This window comes from Zonotrichia leucophrys, chromosome 2 (assembly GCF_028769735.1).
Source record: "Zonotrichia leucophrys gambelii isolate GWCS_2022_RI chromosome 2, RI_Zleu_2.0, whole genome shotgun sequence".
In the NCBI taxonomy this organism is placed as follows: domain Eukaryota; kingdom Metazoa; phylum Chordata; class Aves; order Passeriformes; family Passerellidae; genus Zonotrichia; species Zonotrichia leucophrys.
Window position 1 is genome coordinate 141,427,607 of NC_088171.1, and position 21,397 is coordinate 141,449,003.

Consider the following 21,397-nt stretch of genomic DNA (forward strand, 5'->3'; position numbering starts at 1 on the left):
CCCAGGATGAAGACCATGCCCAATGTCTTCCTCTTTGGGAACACCATTTCCTGCCTCACATCCACCTCAGGAAAGACCCTCCTCTTCCCCTGTGATGCTCCTGCACCATATCCCAGGATGTGGTGCTGGTGGGGACTGCAAGTCTCTGTCCTTCATGGGATAATTTAGGAGGTGACTGCTGAGAGGGCAGCTCACAGATAGGGAAATCACTCTGGCCTTTCCTGTTGACAGCAGGACTTTAATCAGGGCCTGACTTAAATCATTAATTCACAGCCCTCAGGTTGTTTAAAGAGCTGTGATAATGAGCTGAGAAGAAATTACTGTTCATTTTCTCTTGGCAGGACTGTAATGGCATGACATGACATTCATTGAATTTAGGAAAGAGCAGGGATAATCTTCAGAATGAGAGAAAGACAGAAAATCTATCCAGAAGAAACAATGACAGAAGATTCCTCCACATATGCAAACACAAAGAGGTCAATTTATATCTAATTTTTTCAACATGCCTTTATTGCTTAAGGGCATTTGGCAAGACAGCCATAACATAAACCTCATGTCCAACATTACTTGGCAACATATTTCCCAGCTGGAAAGAAAATAAATTGAATTTTTTCTTTGTGCTAATGCCACATTTTTGGATGGTTTTCTGGAAGCTAATCAAGAGATGGCTGCTCAGCATGCTTCTTCATTCTTGATGGGCTTTCAGTGCAAAATTGCCAGCAGCAACTTTCTGAAGTCCCCAGAGGTGTCAGAGCGGACAGCTTCAGCCAAGGGCTTCTTGTACATCTGCTGGAACTTCTCCTTTATTGCTGGCAGGTCGCTCTGAGGAGACACCAAGAGCTCTTTAGAAGAGTGGTGAATGCTTTGAGTAACCTGCCCTGCCCCTGCCAGCGCCCCTGGGGTCTGATTCAAGGCCCACCACAGGAGTGGGAGTAGGAGAGGAGAACACAGGAGGTCTAAAACTCTTGGAGGACTTTGAGCTGAACATCTGAATCCGAGGTAAGCCCATGTCAGATGGTGGTGAGGGGATGCTAACTGTGAAGAAGGCCTGCATGGAAAGTTATGCCAAGGCTGGGAGAATCTCTGCCCAGTGGTGCTGTGCCAGCCCAGCCTTGGTACTGGAGAAACTCACACAGTAATGATGTCTCAGGGGCTCCTGAGGTCATCCCCTGGTGGCAATCAGGGAAAGAGGCATGTCCCAGGAGCATGGCTAAAAAAGAGTGTTGTTCCACCCAGAGAAGTAATTTTATGGTTACTGGTGGGGGAGAAACAAACTCCTTATCTGGAGCTGTCCTGTAAAACAGCACCTACAGCACAGGTCTGATCTTTATCACAGTGGGTTTTAAATGTTATAATGACTGGACTGTGTCTTAATGGAGACAATACCCCGGAGCCTAATTTTTCTCACTGTGGATCATTGAGAAATATTTTTTTCCTTTCATGCCTGTGAAAGGCTCCTCCTCTGTGTTGATTGAAACAGCCCTGGGGTTGCAACCTACACAGCTTACAAGGAATGCTTAAAGATTGTGCTTAAATATCTCAAATGTCTTATGAAGTTTTGTGCTTCTTAAAATGACAGTTAACTCCTTTGGCTTTTTATTTCTCTTCCCTCCTCCCCGTCTGTTTTTCCCAGCTGGAATCAGAGAAAATTGGCAACATATGTTTATAAGCAATTCTCAAACTGGAAACTGCTGCTTTATCATTAATTAACTAGGAATTACTTCTACATATCCTACTGGTGCCAGACCTTCCCATGGGCTGGTTTTAACCAGGTACAGTTGACTCCACTTGAAATTGCCTACATGCTTCCTGGTTTAGTTCCTTTGAAAACAGAAATAGATGCAATATCAAAATTAGAGATGCCTGGGTACAGAAGCAGAGTGTGACCACTGATGTCACTGGGCTGAAAAGGGTTACTGAGCACATGATCTACCAGGACTCACTCCATACCCTCTACATTTGTGTTCTCCCAGAGCTGATGTGAGGAGTTACAGGACACAGGGTACCCTACCTCAGCCCTGGTCACAAGGATGCGAATCAAGGTCTCTTCATCAGTCCCAGCTCCTTTCATTGACTTGTGCAGAAGTGTGGCAAAGTAACCTGGGCAGTCTTTGGCACAGCTGACTAAAGAAAACAGTAAGAGGCCTCATTATACTTGTACATTTACAGTTTGTGATACAACTTCAGGCAGAATTAAATAAGTAAGAAAAGGAAACTCTAGTGTTTATGCTTAGACATATGAACTGGCAGGGTTTTTATTCTGAGACTGATCCCCTATCAGTATGCAAGGAGAAATCTTGGAGTCTGAATGGGGATGCCCATTTTTCCACAAGAGATTACCAGCACTGAGTACTCAGCCATTCCACGATGAAAACGACATGAATGAGGATGAGCATTTGTCCCCATGGGGATCCTCTGGCCCATCCATTCTTGGAGTAGCTGCTTGTTGTATTGCACTAAATAGTTTATTTAGCCATTTAGAGCTGCTCACTCTGCAGATCACAGGAGGAAGGTCTGTGAGAGTCTAAATCCAGATGGCTAACAGCAATACAAGTGAGGCAGGGCACAGGTTTAAGTACTGGTCAAAGCCAACCCTAGTACTAAATTGCTGTCTAGGACCCTGTACATTTCTGTGGTGGCTGGCTAGCACACTTCTCATGGTGCCCAAGCATCTGCTGAAAGTTATCACTGGCCATTGTCCCAGAGGCAGCTTGGAGGTGGCTACCCTGTGTTAGAGAGCAAAAAATTCAGCTTCTCCTGTGGAAAGGAGCTGTAGGTGGCAAGCTTTAGTTTTAAAACCAAGGAGTCCTAATCACTACTGAAAGCTGCCTCTTTTTTCCCTGGCAGATATGTTAGCTCAGTTTAGGGGTAGCTCAATGGCTGTTGCCAGGCTGTGCACAGACCCCCAACAACCAATGTCAGGTGACAGCAAGAACTAGAAAAGAAAAGTCTTGAAACGATTGCTTTTTACCTAGAGTCAGATAAGCCTTCTCCAGATCTCCAGATGTTTCACTTTTAATGGATTCTTCTATGTCCTTACCACACACCTATGAGAACAAAAAGGAGCCATAAAAGCTTCTGTCTGTACATGTCTTCCCACTGTCAAACCAGCATCAGATTTGGGATCCAATGGCAAAAGGTCAATCCAGATCCTTTAGAGCCTTTCCAAAGGAGTAATTTGAGGTAAATGAAGTTCTCCTCTGGCATAAGTGCTCCCAGATGCACTGTGACCCACAGGAGAAGGTCTGTGCAGCCAGGTAAGCACGGTGGTGAAGGGATGGATAATCTCCACCAGGCAGTCCCAGGTATCTGACAGCCTCTAGGACAAAGGAGCTGCAGCTTCTTCTTGACTGACCCCTGGTCAGCAGAAACTGTTCAAGCTTTCTCTAGCCCCTCTATCAAAGGCTCTGGATAGCTCCCACATAAATAAGATAATTTTTGGAGCTTTACCAACTCTGTGAAGTTCTGTTACTTACTGTCTTTGGCTTCCCAGGCAAAGTTTACAAGCACCATGGTCATCCCAAAGTTTTTGTATTATTCTGTAGAGAATTGGAGAAGCAAACTGTCTCTTCAAAACAGAGCTTACTCTGACTTTTGTGAACTTCAGGAACCTCAAAGACTTTTACTTTGCCCTACTTTGTGTATCAGGATGTTCCTGCACTATTCAACACTGACTTTTAGGTCAGAGCTGGGAGACTGTGTGTACAAGGCAGCAGGGGCACCACATGAGGCTTTAGGGCTTAAGCTCTGCAAAGCACCAACCTGGTTTAGATCTTGCCCTGTGTATTTCTCCAGCTGAAGAGAAGGGCATGTTTGCAAGATTTGGGCTCTAATCTTGGCTTACTTTGAGTGCAGCCAGGCAAGATGTGGTGGGTTGGTTTGGGCAACCTGATCTGCTTGGCTTTAGGAATCAAAAGCCAAGGTAGTTTGGCTATTGGAGCATTTAACTGAACCCCCAGGGTTTGGGCCACTCCAAGGGAGAGAGTATCAGTTTGTGACTGGGTTTGTTCTCCTGCCAGCAGCAGCCCAAAACTTGGATTAAGCTGCAAACATTTTTGTAGCTATTGGTTCCTTATTATGTTGACATTGAAACGTGGCTTTGACTTGAGCTCTTTCCATCTTCAGTGCCTAAGGCTGTAGTGTTCTGATGAACTCAGAGTCTTCCCAGGGAAGTTGAGGACTGTGAGCCAGAGGCTGGAGGGAGATCCTGAGAATGTCACTGCTGAGCTTCCCTCTTGGTGCTAGGAGAAGGACCTTGGATCTCCCATTGCTTTGACTTTCAGAGGTAATTTTCAAGCAAGATATCTCCATATCAGGTCAGGTTCAGGCCCAGGCACTAGTAAAATGTCCCTGCTGGGTGATGCAGGGAAAAGTACTAAATAGCCAGGATCCTGCTGCCTCCTTTGCCTTATGCTTGGAGACAGGGAAAGCACAGCAAAGCACCTGCACAGGCCATTTGCCCAGTGTGGGCAGAGAGGAAAAGGCTGGAGATAAACTTCTCCTCAGCCAATATGAGTGTGTGGAAGTGGTGGAACAGGAGGAGACACCTTGCTAGGCTCTCTTTAGGAGAAGAAAAGACCAGAAAAGCAAATCCTTCCTTCAGGGCAGGAGTTTGTGAACCTGTCCCTTTGCTGCAGGAGGGGGGGTACACTGTCCTGCAGCTGTGGGAAGGAGCAGACATGGTGACATTTATTTGGCTGAGTATTGTGTAAGTTGTGAAGGGGAATGGGATCTTCACAATGGCAGAAGATACAGCTTCTCCTGTAAATCACCTATTTCTGTATGCTCAGGATACAGTTGTATAAATATGTTTTCCAACATTCTTAAAGCATTCAAGAAATTATAAAATGGCAGATAAAAGATTGTCCACTCTACATAGAAACATTTAGGTTGGAAAAGGCTCTTCAGATTATATGTCATTGTAGGGTCTGCACCTATATGTCAGGGCCTATGCAACCCCCATTGCAGAAGATAAACTCACCTTCTCATAGGCTTGAAAAGTGGCTCTCAGCTGGCCGTAGCTTCTCTTTGCTAGGACCACATTGAAAGCCAGCTCCTCTGTTCCCCAGCGGCCTTCTCCTGCCTTCAAAAGCACATGTTATTTTCTGGAAGCACTTGTTCATACACAGTAGAGACATGAAGTCAGCCAGAACCCTTGATCCATGCAGCTCCAGCCCATGCCCCCCTTGCTCCTCTCCTTGTGCTGCCATTGCCCCTGTGCTTGGTTTGTTTAGTCCCCCTGAGGCAGCCCTTGTTGTGCAGCATGGGATAAAAAGGGATTTTTGCACAACTGCACTTACTTTATACAGATCTGAGGCATCTTGCTCAGCAAGCTCTGCATTGACCTGCTGGGTCTCATCTCGGGTTGCCTGCGGAAAAGGAGATAACAGTAAAAAACACCCAACCAAGCGCAGGTTTCGTTTCAGCTCACAGAGATTTGTGTATCTCTGGCCCTGACAGATTTTTGGGTTGGGGTTTTGCTGCCATCTGCTGACAGGAGCCCGGGGATGGGCACGGTGTCACCCCCTGGGTCCTCTGAACTCTTCGTGTAGGGTTTGTGCCCATCTTTATGTGCTGTGTACCCGGGCCCTAACGAGATGCAACGCTGCTGCCCCTGGAGCAGGGAGGGGCCCAGTACCTGCAGCGAAGGTACAGTGCTGTTTTTAACAGGGCTGGATATGCCCTGGTAACTGTGAAATGTTCTCCTGACTAACCTATGTACTCTGAGCGTTCACCAACACCGCCATCCCTGGGAGAAATTATCGATGCAAAAAAAAGGCAATAAATGTATTTGCCACTCCTGAAAGTTTACAGGAGGTTGGAAAAAGCTGTACCAATGATTCCCAGGATGACAATCTAAACTGTGATGTATTTAGTGATGCGACTGTTATGTCATCAAAGCTTCTTTTATTTATTCAGTCTTGTCATTTCCCAGGGCTGTCAGATCAGACTGACCAACACATTGCACTTCTCGATGTGCTCCTATTTTTCTTACTTATAATGTGTCTTTATGAAGGTGTTGATTTTTTGCTTTATTTCATGAAAGGGGTTTAAAATAAAATGTATTCTAATGGAAAATAAGCTTTTTTAAATGAATGAATAACTAACATAACAGCAATCTCTTTCTTAGTTGTTCTGTATCTGAATTCTGAAATCCTTAGCTGAGATGGAAATAAGATTTTGTGGTTTAGGGCAAAAATTCAGAATGATGGGGCCATGACCTCGAATGAGTATTCTAGCCTTTACGATGGTATAAATAACAGTAAAACAATCCTGTTTTTTTCAAAGTATCAATATTGATATAACTATCTGTGGCTTCATAAACAAAAATGGTACATAAACTGAAATTGTACATATTAAAAAGCCATAGATATGAAAGGCTCTTATACTGAGGAATGCCTTTGTTTACTGTAATTACCTCATTATTATATTACATATCATAACTGCATTATTATAAATGCCAGACAATACTTATTATGGTTACTCAGGGAAAAAAGGAAATGTCTCTGTCAGGCAGCTGCATTAGAGGAAAGTCCCCAGCCTCACCTCCAGCACCATGACTAATATCTTCTGTAGGGAGCCACTGGTGTCACTTTTAACATCAGACTCCAGATCCCTGTCAAACACTGGGAAGAAACAAAATCTATGAGAGTTCAACCAGTGAGAAAGGATTTAAATGAAGGTGTTTGAAAGATAAAACTACTTACAGCGCTTGTAGGCCTCCTTTATGTTTACAATTTCCTAGGAAAACAAAAAAATAAATAAAGTAATAATCAAATAAATAAATAAATAAAAGATGCGTTATTAATTAATAAGTAAATGAGCAAACAAAACACCAGTAAGTCAGCACCATGCCTGTAGTGTGTGATGTTGCTGTCATATTTTCTGAAAAATCCCCTTTCCCAGGACTCTTCTCCTGGGAAGCTGAGAAGCCTCACAGAAAAAAAGGAAAACAATATTATCTCATTTGCTTCTCCTGTGTTTTGCTGCCTTGGAATGTAGTTGGTGATTGTTTATCCAGCATGTGAATTGTTTTAACTTAATGACCAATCACAGTCAAGCTATGTCAGGACTCTGGAAGGAGTCACGAGTTTTTCATTATTATTTTTTAGCCTTCTGTCTGTATCCTTTCTCTATTCTTTAGTATAGTTTTAGTATAGTATTCTTTAATATAATATAAAATCCTTTAATATAATATAAAATTCTTAGCCTTGTAAGAACATAGAGTCAGATTCATCGTTTCCTTCCTGCCTCAAGAGACCCAGAAAATACCCCAGTGTGAAGTGCAGCATCCACGGGGGTGGGAGAAGCTGTGAATTCCCAGTCCCCATTGAGGACAGCGCTTTGAGGGGTGCCTGACTCATGCAGGTGTCCCTCTGGTTTTCCCTGCATTAAGGCAAGAGTTAACTATTTTCTTTTTCACTAGGATCATGTTCCTGTACCTCTGAACCATCAGAGCAGTGCCAAAGCTGCCCTTTAACATGTATCTGGGGATTCTTCTCACCGGTGCTGGTCCGTGCCATCCAAGGCAGGCAGGAGCAGGATAAAAGAAGGAATGTGAATTTTATTGGTCTTAACTCCTGTTGGAGCTTCAGCTCTAGTATGGCAATCTTACTGCTGCAAACGCTGCCAAGAGGCGTTTCAGCCACAGGAGCTGGACTGATCCCTGCTCCTCCTCGCAGGGATCCTCTTGGTGAGCTCCCGGCCCTGCTGCCCAAGGCAGGTCCCACAAGGTGCTGCCCTGACCTTGTTGCTGCGAGTGCAGAGGATCTCAATGAGCAGCGATTCGTCCGTCCCGGCTCCCTTCATTGCCCTCCGAAGCTCTCGGGCCTCGAACTCGCAGGGCAAGTCCAGCAAAGCCAGCACAGCCTTCTCAAAGTTCCCACTCAGGTCTCCCTTCAGGTCCTCCTCCATCTCCTGTGGGGACAGTCAGGAGGGTTAGTGCAAAAGCTGAGGTGAGATTAGAGGATTACTTAATTTGTTTCAGGAAATCAAATTACTTAAAAGCTCCTTCTGTGCCAAAAATGGACAAAACAATTTTTAAAAGGCCTTAAAATTCAGACTTTTTTTTTTACAAAATAAGATCCCTAAAAATTTTGGCTTTAGATTGACTGAAATGATTGTTCCATCTTCAAACAGCAACCAATATCAGTCCAGTTATGACTCTTACTTGTGTAAACAAATGCAAAATAGTGTTTTGAAAAACTTAACAGGAGTGTAGTCTGATATAAAATGCAGAAGCTTCCTCCTTCAAAAGAGCTGCCACACAGGGGATCAAACTAAAAACCTTATCTGCCAGTTTTGGTTCAAACTGACTTCCTGGAAAAAGCAGCAGATTTCAGCAAGGTGCTTTTGTGCCAAGCAAACAGCGTTTTTACACACACATACCCACATCAACCTTACATCAAAATTCAGTAAGACCCTGGAGGAGAGCTGGCCTGTGCATGCTGAGGATGCCAGCTGACGGTGCATTGGAACTCCTGTCTGCAGTTAACATTTCCTGCACTTGGCAAGGTCAGAACACTGAATGAGAAGTCCAGCTCTATTATTCTTGAGCTCCTGCTTGCACAACTGCACATGAACACTCAGCTGCTCAAGTCAGAGGCTGCCATCTGTGCTGGAGCAGTTTCAACACACACCCCACAAATGCTGCAAGTTCCTGGAGCAGCAGGAGGGACTGGGTGCCACTTGTGCCTCCTGCTCAGGAGATTCGGGCTGCCCAGGAGAGCAGAAGGGTGGCTATGAGCTGATGTCACTGTGATGTTTCAGGGCATTTGATAATTTCTAATGCCTATATGTATTAACTCTGATTATAGAACAACATTATAGTATTTGTAGTAACCAAAATCTGTACCATGCTTGCTGTAAATTTTACATATAGAAGGCTTTCATTCATCTTCAGTGCTGTCTTATTTAGACTGATTAATAAGCAAGCAGACACTAAGAAAATACCAATTTAATAATAAAGTCTGCAGGATTCAGCAGTTTACTGAAACAATATTTTAGAAGCTTTATTTTTCATACACACAAAATCATTAAGGCAGTTTATGCCTCCCGCAGAAAGCAAGTGCCCAATGAAACTTCTGAGTTTTGCTACATGTTCTACTTCATCACTGGAATAAATCAATTAAGCTTCTATTAAATTCTTCTATTAAACTCAATAAAAATAAAGTTGTGTGAGATCAAATAGTTTGTCGGAATTTGCATCTGGTCTAAGTGGGACTCTGACTTATAATTTTCCTTTTACATTAACTTCTTTTTCTGAATGTGCTGAAGATGAACACAAGCTGAAATATTTTCTGTTTCAGTTATGAATTATTTTCTAGCTCTCCCAGCTTTGATTAAAATGCTCTGATCTGGTTAAGGCCAACGTCAAGAAGATTCTGAGGCCTAAAATTAAAAAAATAATTATGATTTTTGGAGATAAAATAAGTTGCTGAATCAGAAAGTAACTGGTGTCCTCCTTAAATGCACTATGCCCTTGACATTTTCAAAAGCAGAAGCCTGTAGGATGTATTTTGAGAGGCAGTGGTTTCAAACAGAGAGAACACTTATTTCAAAATACCTTGCTATACAATTCCTTGTACTTCTGTTTTATTTGTTGTCTCTGCTCCGATGTTCGACTTGATAAGACTTCAATAATTTTTTTTTCATTGGTTCCTGAAAAAGAAGTTGTGCATAGGGATTTTAAAATCAGGAATCTAATGCAGAGGAAAGAAAATGTGACCTCTAAAGAGAAAAAAAAATCCTGTACATATATCCCCAGTGGTTCCACCTTAATGATTTGTACTATCTAAGATTCTTTTGAGGATAATTTAAACTGTAGTCAGCTACAATGTTCAATAAAATAAAATTTCACCATCTCATGCTGTTAATAGCAAAGAAATTGAGTTTTCTCTTTGAGAAGGGCAGACACTGCTCCTAAAATCAGGGTTATGCCAGTGCCCACAGGCTGACAGACATGTTTTTAGGGACAATGCTTGTTTGAGCAGTCCCAAGGGATCAGCCGCCAGATCCAGTTTGTTATGGCATGAACGCTGTGCTGGCACAACAGAGTGAGAATGTGTGCCAGGCAAGGATGTGCTTGAATCAGCTCATTAACCTGAAGCCTGGATCTACAGCCTGTTAAAAATTGGTTTTAATTTTGCTGAATGGAGTCAGGAAAAAGAACCTGGAACCAGCCTGAATGGTCTCAGTCTCTGCCAATACTGTTTTGCTTGGCAGAAATCAGAGTGAAGTGGGATTGTGGGATGCCCAAAGAGATGCAGCTGCTCTGCTGCCCATCCCACAGGGGAGCTGGACATGCAGCCCCCTCCAGGGAAAAGCCCTCAGTCAGCTTTGAGCTCTGACTTATGCAATGGATTGAAAAAGCTTCCTAAAGGCAGCGACCTTGCTCCTGCAGTTCTGCTGCCCTCTGCCATATAAACAGCTGTTTGCACTAAACAGATATTTGCACTAAACAGAGCTGCTGGAAGGAATTTGTTACAGCTAAAAAGAGACAGGACCACAGTGATGATACCTGGATGTACAAAGGACACAACAGGGCAGCTGTGGCACTGGCACAGGGGTTAGGGTTGCACTTCCACCTGAGGGCCAGCAGATGGACTCGGTCATTATTTCTTCACGACAAGAAATTGAGAATGTGAGCCAGGACAGACACATGGCCCGGCTTGTGATGGGCACTGCCCAAATGCCCACAGGATGGCAGACCAAAGGCATCAAGACATTTGCCAGGTCTGCTGATGCCCACACATCCTGCTGGTGGTCACTGCCCCACACTCTCCTTGATCTCTGCCATCTGAAGCCTTTTTGTGGCCATCTCTGGGCTTTGTGCTGTGCCTCATCTCAGGCTTTTAGGAGCAGGAACCAACAAGGGTTTCTGAGTAGCAACCAGTACAAAGGATAAAGATAACAAATTATACTGGTATTCAACAACAGCAGATATGTTTTCTTCCCTTATTACCACCAGGTACATGGAGGACAACTTTAGGGCATCTTGTTCTTCCTGCTTAGATCCAAGGCAGAAGGCATGGTCCAATTTTAGAAGGAATTCTGCTCCTGTTTGATAACATTGGGTTAAACTCTCAATTAGGAGAGTCCTCTGGCAACTGTCTTGAAAGGGCTGAGTTGGTACAACAGGAACAGTTCCTAAAACTCAACACTTCACTAGCTGATTCTGGATGTCACTGCCATACCAGGAAGAAATGCTTAAATACATATTAACTGTGCAAATAACTGGAGTGAATTAATAACTTATTGATCTTGTGTGCTGCCTGGATGTTTTTCCTTTATTAAACATTGTCACCTCCATGGACCTTAGGATCCCACAAAACACTGTGCATTCCTCACTCACACCAATGCAGTCAGGCTTACTTCAAACTGACTCAGAAAATGGTGAGGGACAGTTATTTTCAGTTAAAAATCACTGGTGAAAGTTGAAATCACTGTAAATTCCTTTCAGCTGATGGAGCTGCAGTGGGCTCTGATGAAATATGGAGGTGATGATGTCCTTTACTGGTCCCTGGAGGCCCGAGAAAGGATATCTAACGATGACCTTAATCAAACCTGACTAGCTGGACCCTGTGACTGTCAAATTAGTCTTGGCAGCTTGATGTCCCTGTCACAGGGAACAAATACCATGTTTACCCTAATGCTCCAGAGACATGCAATTATCAAATTAGATCTTACCAGCCTTTGAGGAGCAAGCTGCCTTCCTTTCTCATTTATCTTCATAGGTGTGAGTGTTGTTTGAGTCAGTATTTGACAGAAAGCATACCTAAAACTGGTTGGAACAGTTGGTTTGCCTAAATTCATGTATATGCTTTTTATAGTCTTGATCTGCCCTTTGCACAAAGTCCAAAAATCTCCAAAATCTTTCTTACCTGCTCCTTTGCAGGCACTGTGAATTTTCTTGGCATCTTGCTCTGCATCAGAGCCATGGTGGTGGCGGTGCTTGTGGGCTGACTGTGAGGAGACAGAGACAGCAGAAACATGGGAAACATGGGAAACACGTGGGAAACACATGGGAAACAATTCTGCATTAGAATGACAGCAGTTTGGGCCAGGTCCTTGCTTGATCTTTGTTCACACCATCTAAACCTTGAAATTCAGGCTGGGCTTTGCTGAAAGACTCTATCTATCCCTAGGGTTCCTGGAATGGATCCACAAATTGCTGTCACCACATAAAAACCACAGTGGTCTATACAACTTTGTCACCATATCTATATATATATGTATGTATATGTATCTATATATGTGTGTGTGTACATATATATGTGTGTACATACATATGTATATGTATGTGTATGTTACTCTACATAACATATCACCATATTAATGATATATATGACCTATAGAATTTTGTTCTGCCAATCAGTTCTGTCTTATTCAAAGAATTTAAGGATAATAATTTCATACTAGACATCTTTATGCCAGATCAAATATTATTGGTTTGTACCACTTTAACAACAGGCCTCTACAGACACCTTAGCAGAATCAGGACCTATCTCTGTAGTACATTTTTAAGCACTGTGAACACCCCCAATCATCTGGATAAAAACTGCTCCTGAAAACCTTTCTTGTATTGATGCATTCATGCAAACAAGATAATTGGAGATACATAATGTGATAAAGCTGAGGTTTTTTGTTGTTGCTGAGGAAGTGGGTTTTGCTTTTTTTTTTTTTTATTTTGGCAAAATAATACATGTGGCTACCTCAAGCTGAATTTACAGGGACAGGATAATAACTCAAAGTCCACAGCCACTGCAGCAGTTTACAGCCTGACATATCAATGTAAACAGAAAACCATGCCTGCTCCTTGTGATCTGAGTTAGCTGTTAATCTCCCAAGCTGTGAGTCACAGGGGCTGCAATGCTGGTACACCCTCCACTCTGCTGCTTCTCAGAAAAGAGTAGAATTATCTGAGACCACAATGACAGCAACAATTTCAGCTCCTCTAACACAATTACTCAAATATTTTAAATGCCCAAACTCTAAAACAGTAGCAGAACAGAGGTTCTGGGCCTCTAAGTCAAGCAGCACAAGCCAGCATGCGCACCACAGACTCAGGGTCTAAGTGGGCCCTGGCAGTGCTTTGGCATTTCCCTTTAAAGAGCAACATGTGGATCAGGCTGCTTGTTTGCAGGGCTGCCAGGCACTGGCACACCACTGTTAATTAAGAGTTGTGATACTGCAGGGAATGGCAGTCTGTTTTTAAGCCCTTCTGAAAATGCCACCAGTCTGCTGAGGAGCAGAAGAGGTTAAAAGGCTGATTAACCTCCTTGTCTCTGGGGGTAGCACAGGGCAGAGGCCATTCCTGAAAGACATTTGGCACAACAGCATTGTGCTTGTGGAATAAAGATAATTTAGGCACATGGCTGTGGGCCATGCTCTGCCACATGCTCATCATGCCAGAGAACAACAAGTTTTATTTACAAGCATAGATACAGCCTGAAAGTCTGTTTGTTGGTATTCTTCAAAAGTTTCAGGCTGTCATCTACTAGTTCTGGTGAAAGAGCTACAACTCTGGCTAAAGGGATCCTCTGTCAAAAGGCAAAGGGTCTGCTCTCATGGAGGAAAGCTCAAATCCAGTTCCTACACTGCTTTACCAATGTGCCTTTGTGATTGACTGAAGCCATTTAGGTACCTGGCTTTTCCAGGTAGGATAGAACCCACTGCTAATGGTCGCTGAAACACAAAGTTATTTTTACAACTATAACAATTAGTGAGGTACAATAACAATGTAATAATTTCATCTTTACAGCACAAGGTAACACTTTGATTGCCCCATCATTAAGACAAAAGCTTTTAAAGATGTATCCTGCTGTATGCTCACACAAATTTTCCTAAACCTTTCAAACAAGATGGAAATAGTTGCATATAGATAACTAATATTTTCTAGTGGAGATTTTATTTAACAGTCTTCAAAGAGTTTCCCAAGAGTTTGGGTCAAAATGGAAAGGGAAAAACACGAAGTTAGAAAGCAGATGCGCTGATAACTATTAAAAATGAATTCCAGTCACAGTTTTCTATTCTGGCAGAGTGTAGGTGCTTCTTCAATGGCATCATGTCCAAAGGAAATGGACTGACAGGCTGAGAGAGCTGGGCTTGGTCAGCATGGAGAAGAGAAGGCTCCAGGGAAATACCCCTACTTTGGCTCTGTACTGTTAGTGTGCCTATGGTAAATCTTGCTGTCTGTGTTAGGCAGCCAGTTCTGAAGTTGTTCTAGAGTTGTTTGCAAAGCAAACCAAAAGGACCAAAGAAGCAGCTGAAAAAACAGAAAAAGGGGGAAATTTCTGTAGCACAAAATACAGAGAAAAGTGCTAATGTATCAAATGTAGATATTTAACTACTTTGTAGTTATCCAAGTGCTATTCTAATTTATAGACTCTAAGATTCCCTGCAACAATAAGAGTTGAGAACTATTGCTTCACATTCACTGCCTCCTGACCTGGGACTGAAGGTGCAGTGGTGAGAAGAAAAAGGCTTCATCTGGCATTGTCTCTCACTTTTCAGACCTTCAGCCTGGACAGAAACACCCAGACAAATACACAAAGGCAGGAGCTGGTTTGTCCTGTGCCTTGCCTTGCCCACCAGAAGTGCTGGGCTGTGGGAATTGCCCTTCTCATGCTGGCGCTGCCTCTGCAGCTCCCACTGCCCACTGCAGGTCATGGCCAGCCCATGGCAGGACTGGGAGAGAGTGGTTTGCTCTCTCATGCCCTGAGGGATGGTCAGTTATCCCCAGGTTTAGGGAGCCCCTCACTCCTGGGTACAGCTGGCACTGTAGGTGCTGTGTTTGTGTGTGACACAGGTGCAGCAGGCAGGAAATGACACCACCAGAAACTGAAATAACATTGTAGGTGTTTGATTATTCATAAAGACATAAATACAGGTTTTTGATTATTCATAAAGACATAAACACATAAACATTTCTTTTCAAGGCAAAAATCATGCAGGAAGGAAGGTCTGTTTCAATGTTCAGGACGTGTTTGTTTTAAAGCACCAGAGGAATTTATTCAGCTCTGCTAAAGCCTCTGCCCTTAAAAAAATCATTGCAAAACATAAAATGATGCACCAGGGGGATACCATTCTGTTAGTCCTGCGTGAAATACCAGCATCATCTTTATAGAGGGAAATCTGACACTGAGGTAAGTGACTGTGAAAGCCAGCTCCTGGGTCAGCTGAGAAGCACTGACTAAAATTCACTTCTTGCTGAGTCCCATCCTTGACCTTCCCACTGACACAGCTTCCCAATGCAGGAGAGGGAGAGCTGTGCCAGAGCTGTACTCTTTACCCTGTGGATTTTGACAGGTAGATTTTAATGTAAGGGATATATGGCAAAATCAATTGATATTTAATACAATTTGTAACCTGTAGTCATTTTTCTTTTTTTTTCTTCTAAAAATATGGAACCACTTTAATATAGTTATTTTTTAGAGTTAGAACTAGATTAGATTAGATTAGATTAGTTACTGATTTAGAAGTATTCTAGCAAATTTCATGAGAGCATGATGTGGAATCTGAAATATCAGGTGGAAAGACTGCAAACAACTTTGAAGCTAGGGTGTAAGGGAACTTGTTTTCACAAACTGGTCCAGCCCCATCCACTCATTTGTTTAATTTTCTTCTCATTCCTCTCCTATAGTTCTATATTAATTAATGTGACCATAGTTCTGATGGTAAAAAATATTCTTTTCCCTTCTAGCATAGTTGCATTTATAGCCTGTGTCAACTTGTTTTCTCTTATCCTGAATAGTTTTTTGTCTCACTCAAGTATGTTTTAGACAATAACTTGTTTCCCTTGCAGCTTTGGCTAAAATTGCCACAGATTTATTTATATTAAACTGGACAGTTTATAAAAGATCTAAAGCTAACTTGCTTTGTTCTAACTTGTTTTAAAGCACACCAAGTAGTTTTTGCTACTATAATTTACATCTGACTTTAGGGAGCTGTAAGATGAGTTTATAGTTGAAGATGATCTGTAATGCTTAGAGAAGCTTTGTAGATTTTGCTTTGATGTTTCAGCATGTGGAGCCCTTATGGAGCACAAATAAACAGTTTAGCAAAGGTCAGCAAACCCAAAAGGACGTGGTGTGGGGGGAGGAACAAGAGTTCTGATGGATTCAAGGCATCAGGAGAGGCATTGGTAGGTTGCTGTAATACATTGCAGACACTCCTAAAAATCTAGAGCTTTCCTCAGGTTACAGACAATTAAGCTTGCAGTAGGTACAAAGTCTTCATCTCTCAGTAGACAAGAACAGAAGTGCTGCCATGAACATGTCAGGTAGTTTCCTGTATTGCAAAAGAGAGCAAAAACAGCTCTCTGAAAATAGCTGATAATACAGCTTGAGCAATCACAGCTATTTTTCCATTTCCATGATCTCACACAGATGCCACAGGGCTGCTCAGGAACAGATTTAGGGATGAGTTCTGTCAGAACAATAAAAAGGAGCAGCTGCTCAGGGTGCTGGGCACCTGCTGCAGCTCTAACAGAGGCTGTTGCTGATGATGTACATGGATAAATGCAGGCACAGACCCTTAAAGAAGATCACTAGGAAGAGCCAGGAGTGTGGCTGCTGACCAGAGCAAGTGAGATCATCTCCAGTAGCTGTAGAAAAAGCTCTAAAAAGAGTTGGATTGATGCAGGTATGCTGAGTGAGTGCCCCAGCCTTCATTTTTGCCAGGTACAATTTATGTGCTTTATTTAGTGGCTGTGTAACTTCAAGATTGTCTTTGGCTGCTGTTTAACAGAAATAAAAATTAAATCTAAAAGTGGCAGCAGACAGAAAGGGCAGACTGACCCAGCCATGCTCTTTAGAGCATTAACTCATACACTTGAGTGGGATCAGGAATAAAATTTAGGGCAGTATTTAGTTGTCTAAACATAGGTCTCTGGTGCTGTTAGAGATGTCCCAGGGTAAGCTGCCTGCTATCAGACATCAGTGGCCTCCTGTGGGCCTGCACCCATCAACCTGGTGTGAATGTCTCGCATACCTGAGAGCATCACCAGTGGATACTGGGCATGGGCTACACAAACATGCCAGAGTTTTTCCACCCATTTTCTTCTTCTTCACAGATATTTAATTATGTTCAAAAAATGCATTGGAGAAAAATGAGGTTTTAAAAAGAATGGCATAAACTAGTTCCATGTCCATCAACCTGAGCTTTCTTTTCAATCAAGCAGGGGAGCACCAGCAACGTCTCTGCCTGATTTCCCTGAGATTTAGAGCTCCTGCCTGCCTGACTTTGGTTCAGCTGCTCACTGCAGCTGAAACAACTCCTGTGATGGGCACAAGCACAATGGCCCAACACTGTGTGGATTCTCTGGTGCCTTTGAAGGGTTGAGTTCATGCCTCAGTCTTTTGTTCAGGGGATTTCTAATACAGTTGCTCTATTCTTAAGATTTACAAGACACATAACAGGCACTACTAATTTTGAGATTCGCACCTTGCTAGTAGATTAATCTAAGGTTGTCTGGTGGGTTCAGATGTTTTTAGCTAGGATAACAGGTATATCCATATTGCAGCATCTTGGATCATCTTCCATCCTGTTTGATTGGGAAGCCAAGTCCCAAACAATCCATAATGTCCCAAAGGTGAGGACAGGAATACCAGAAAAACAAGCAAACAAGTCAAAACAATTGAAAGCCCACCCTATATAGGAAGCTACAGAAGCTGTGGAGGTTTCTCAGTTCTCACCATGCACAGCCACTGAGCCACCAGTTCAAAGAGCTTTGGGGAGTCTCCAGCTAATGAACCATCTCTCCAGCCCAGCATTGTGAGAGCTGCCAGGACTGGTCTGGGCAGAGCTTCTTATTCTTCACAGACATTTATTTATTGCTCTAGGCAATGGTTAAGTGAGCTGACATCTCAAGGTGCCTTCCAGGTCTGTGATTCCTGTCTTTATCTTTTGTGTGTATCCTTCTCTCTTCCATGGAGAAGGAAATTTATTTTCTCCATGTACCAGGAAATATTTCAAACCATGTAGTCACCCTGTTAGCGTAACAAACACCAGCACCAGGGTGTGCATCTCTTTGGTTAAACTGTATCTAATACACTTGGGTCACAAAAGACAGCTTTTGGCAAATCAGCACCTACGTGATTAATTTTTTATAAACACACATATACTCAAGATTAATTATTTATCTTGGCAGAAGTCTTTAATGAACTATAATGCAACTGGAATCCAGGGTTAACTAGACAAACAATAATGACTAGGGATAAAAGAAAAGGATATGTGTTCTTAGATCTTGTGGTTAAACCCTTCTAGTGCATCACATGTTGTCAGGATAACATCCTGTTATCAGAAGAAACTCTGAACTCCCACCCAGAGGAGTCTTTAAGACAACCCAAACCTCATCACTCATCTCAAGCATTTCCATCCTTGGAGAATAATAAAACACAAGAACAAACATAGGACTAGGCTGCTGCATTTGATCCTGATCTACTTCCAAAGACACACTGAAAACATGATGCTACATTTGTACTTCCATAGTCTGATTTACTAAAACAACATTCCCAGTTACAAAAGGTTGACCTGCTGAGAAAGCTCAAGACCTTCAATCAGAAAGGGCAAAAAAGCAGATAAAGCCCATTTCACCGCAGTGTGTGGGTACTCCCATGAGAAAAACTTCCAGATATTACAGCTCTTTAATATAATGGCTAAGCAAAAGAAACAAAGAGCAATTACTGGTAGGCAAGGTCAGGTCTCATCTAACTGGGAAAGGCCACTCAGGGCGAGGATATCTCATCATTAGCAGATGATGTGTTCACTATCTCCTATCATCCTTCCACCAAAGTAAGGGATTCTTCTGCAAGCTCTTCTTCAGTAAAGTTCAAGTTCTGGGGCTCAGTCATTCAGGTAGAAATTTCTCTGAAATGTAAAGGCTTTAACAGGTACTAACATCTAAAAGCAAACAGCTATGGCATGTTGGCAGCAGGGCTGTATCAGCAAGCACTGGGGTTTGTGCTGTGGTAATAAAAAGGTGGGGCTGACAAACACATTTTTGACAAATGAATTGCCAAAGTTCAACCTTAAGAAGTGTCCTTTTGTCTGCAAGGTTCCTTCTTCACCTGTTTTGTAAAATGCACCTCTCATTTTTTGTTTGTTTGAGCATTTTTCTCTGTCAATCACAATATGCAGCTGAAAATTTGCCAACTGCCTCCTTGCCTGCTCAGAGAATGGTATCAGTGTCTCCAAATGCCATCTGCCATCTGCCAGCCAGGCTGTCACTCTCCCAGATCCTTGTGGCTGTTCTGTGTCTAACAGCTGCATGACAGCCACACACACTGTCAGCTTGCTTGGTCCTGATGGTTTGGTGCTATCACGATCAAAACAATTTCTATATGAATTCTATATTGGATAATACAATATGTGTAAGTTTTATGGATTAGTCAACAGCCTTTGCAATGACTCTGTTACTCTTTCCAAACTGAGAGGTGCAAACCTTATTTTCTACATCTGGGACTTAATCTGCAGTGACAACAAGATCCCAATAGAACCAGTCACAGTTACTTTTTCCTATTACAAACAAGTGGCAATAGTGAAGATAATTTCTCTGACAGTTATTTAAACTGCAAAATTAAAACCTTCTTCCTTCTACAAAGTCTCTCCTGTTTCTAGTAGCTGTTAATATACCATCTATGATTATTTTTTAATCTAATTTATTCATACTTATCACCATGACAGAGAAACCCACAATTAAGAGAAAAAAGCAAGTTTGGGGTGGTTCTCTCATGGCTGAATTTGATATTGCCCAGTTTTAATGTTTTCAAAACTTTTTGTGGCTGATGGAACACTTTAACAGAGTACTTTTAAAATCTGTTAGCTACCAGGGCAGTGGGAATGCCAAAGCTGCAAAACTGCAGCTTTTATTTCTAGAGGGCTCAATCCAGATGCTTAAATAGAGACACCTCTGAGATGTGTGAGAGCCCCAGCACCTGCATGGGGCTGGCAGAGGGGGCATGGGGCTGACAAGGACCTGACTCACCTGGTGGGGCTGCTGAAGCCCAGGCAGGAAAGGATGCAGGAAATCTTCAAAGACACCATGCCTGTGGTTAGACATGAGTCATGCCTCACATCACTTCCCTTGATTACTTATCTTGCAAATGGAAGCCATACAAAATGCAAACAAATGGCTTCATTCACCACAGATAAATCAAGTTTTACAAGCTAGCAATAATTCTTTGTTATGATGGGGGCAGACTTCTTTTATTTTACTGACTTGGATAACAACGTATTTTGCCTCTTTTTCCAGCTGAGATATGAGATTTTTAACTCAAATGTTCTTATGTCTTATTAAAAATTTGACACCTCACTAAGACTTTTGATGAGCTAACCTTGATGGACCTGAAGTAAATTCTTGTGTATGCCAGCATGAAAGCTAACATGATTTAAGAACATCTACACAGGGCTCAAATCCATGGGCACAATCCTTGGGAACATCATGCTCAGCCTTGCATGTATTTTAAAGCTCAGTTATTTAAAGGGACAAGAACTTGAAGGGTGTTGCACCCCAGCAGGGAAGCCCCAAGATGACATGCTTCACCCCTTGGTCCCTTCATTGCTTCTAAAATACATCTCTGCAAGACACTCTATCTAAACACCATCTGTACATTCACAGACACACAGAAATGCTGTTACTGTACAGACAAGCATGTTTGGTGTCCAACAAACCAACTGTGCCTATGGGACTTGGAGGTTTGTGTGTCCAATACCTTTCTACCTCACAGGAAAGAGGTGGAGGAAGTTTCAAGATACTCCTGGATCAGCTGAGTCACCTAAAGCAGCAGTTCATACACCACAATCAATGGGTTGTCCATTGCTTCAGACACTAGTCATAATTAACAATAAAGGCAGAGTCATTTTCTGAATAGTAACTGTTGAAAATTTTATATTATTTGAAAGTAGCAAAGTTCTTGCTTGAAGTAAGTAGTTGGAGTTGTGGGGCTACAAACTGAACTTTATCTGAACCATATGGCTCTGTTGTGTAAGTCAAAGATGGATTACAGAGAAATCCAGAGCTAATAATCTCATAATTAAGAGCAATAAAGATAGATTGTAGTGAAATGTGAACAACCAGAACATTAGTAATAGAACAGACAAAGTTAGCAGCTTAAATATTACTTAAAAATTGGTGGCTAGAGCAGACAGCCCATTGATTGTGGTAATGAACTGTGACAACTGTACTCCAAAGTGGGATACAGAACTGACCAAAACCCCCACCAAAACCACCTCAGGGCATGAGAAGATGACCATGTAGCAACCATCTGGTAACAAAACAGTGAAACAATATTGAGGGAGAAGACTCCTAATATTACCATTGGTCTGGAGTGTTGCATGAGGAATGGGGAGTTTAGATTGTGAGGGTTTACTTGCCAAGGGGTTTCTTTGTTCAGGG

At 42.4% G+C, this 21,397-nt stretch overlaps 1 protein-coding gene across 1 annotated transcript in view; it reads right to left on the reverse strand.

Moving 5' to 3' along the window:
• Positions 1–481: 481 nt before the first annotated feature.
• ANXA13 (annexin A13) overlaps positions 482–21,397 on the reverse strand; it is a 262,163-nt gene continuing 241,247 nt past the window's right edge. Inside the window, exons 3-12 of the mRNA XM_064706653.1 lie at positions 11,883–11,964; positions 9,566–9,660; positions 7,747–7,917; positions 6,708–6,741; positions 6,547–6,626; positions 5,301–5,369; positions 4,982–5,083; positions 2,972–3,047; positions 2,012–2,124; positions 482–822 (exon numbers count right to left, since the gene is read on the reverse strand). Of these exons, the coding sequence (XP_064562723.1) occupies positions 703–822; positions 2,012–2,124; positions 2,972–3,047; positions 4,982–5,083; positions 5,301–5,369; positions 6,547–6,626; positions 6,708–6,741; positions 7,747–7,917; positions 9,566–9,660; positions 11,883–11,964 (942 nt within the window). The 3' untranslated portion in view covers positions 482–702. The remainder of the gene's footprint in view (positions 823–2,011; positions 2,125–2,971; positions 3,048–4,981; positions 5,084–5,300; positions 5,370–6,546; positions 6,627–6,707; positions 6,742–7,746; positions 7,918–9,565; positions 9,661–11,882; positions 11,965–21,397) is intronic.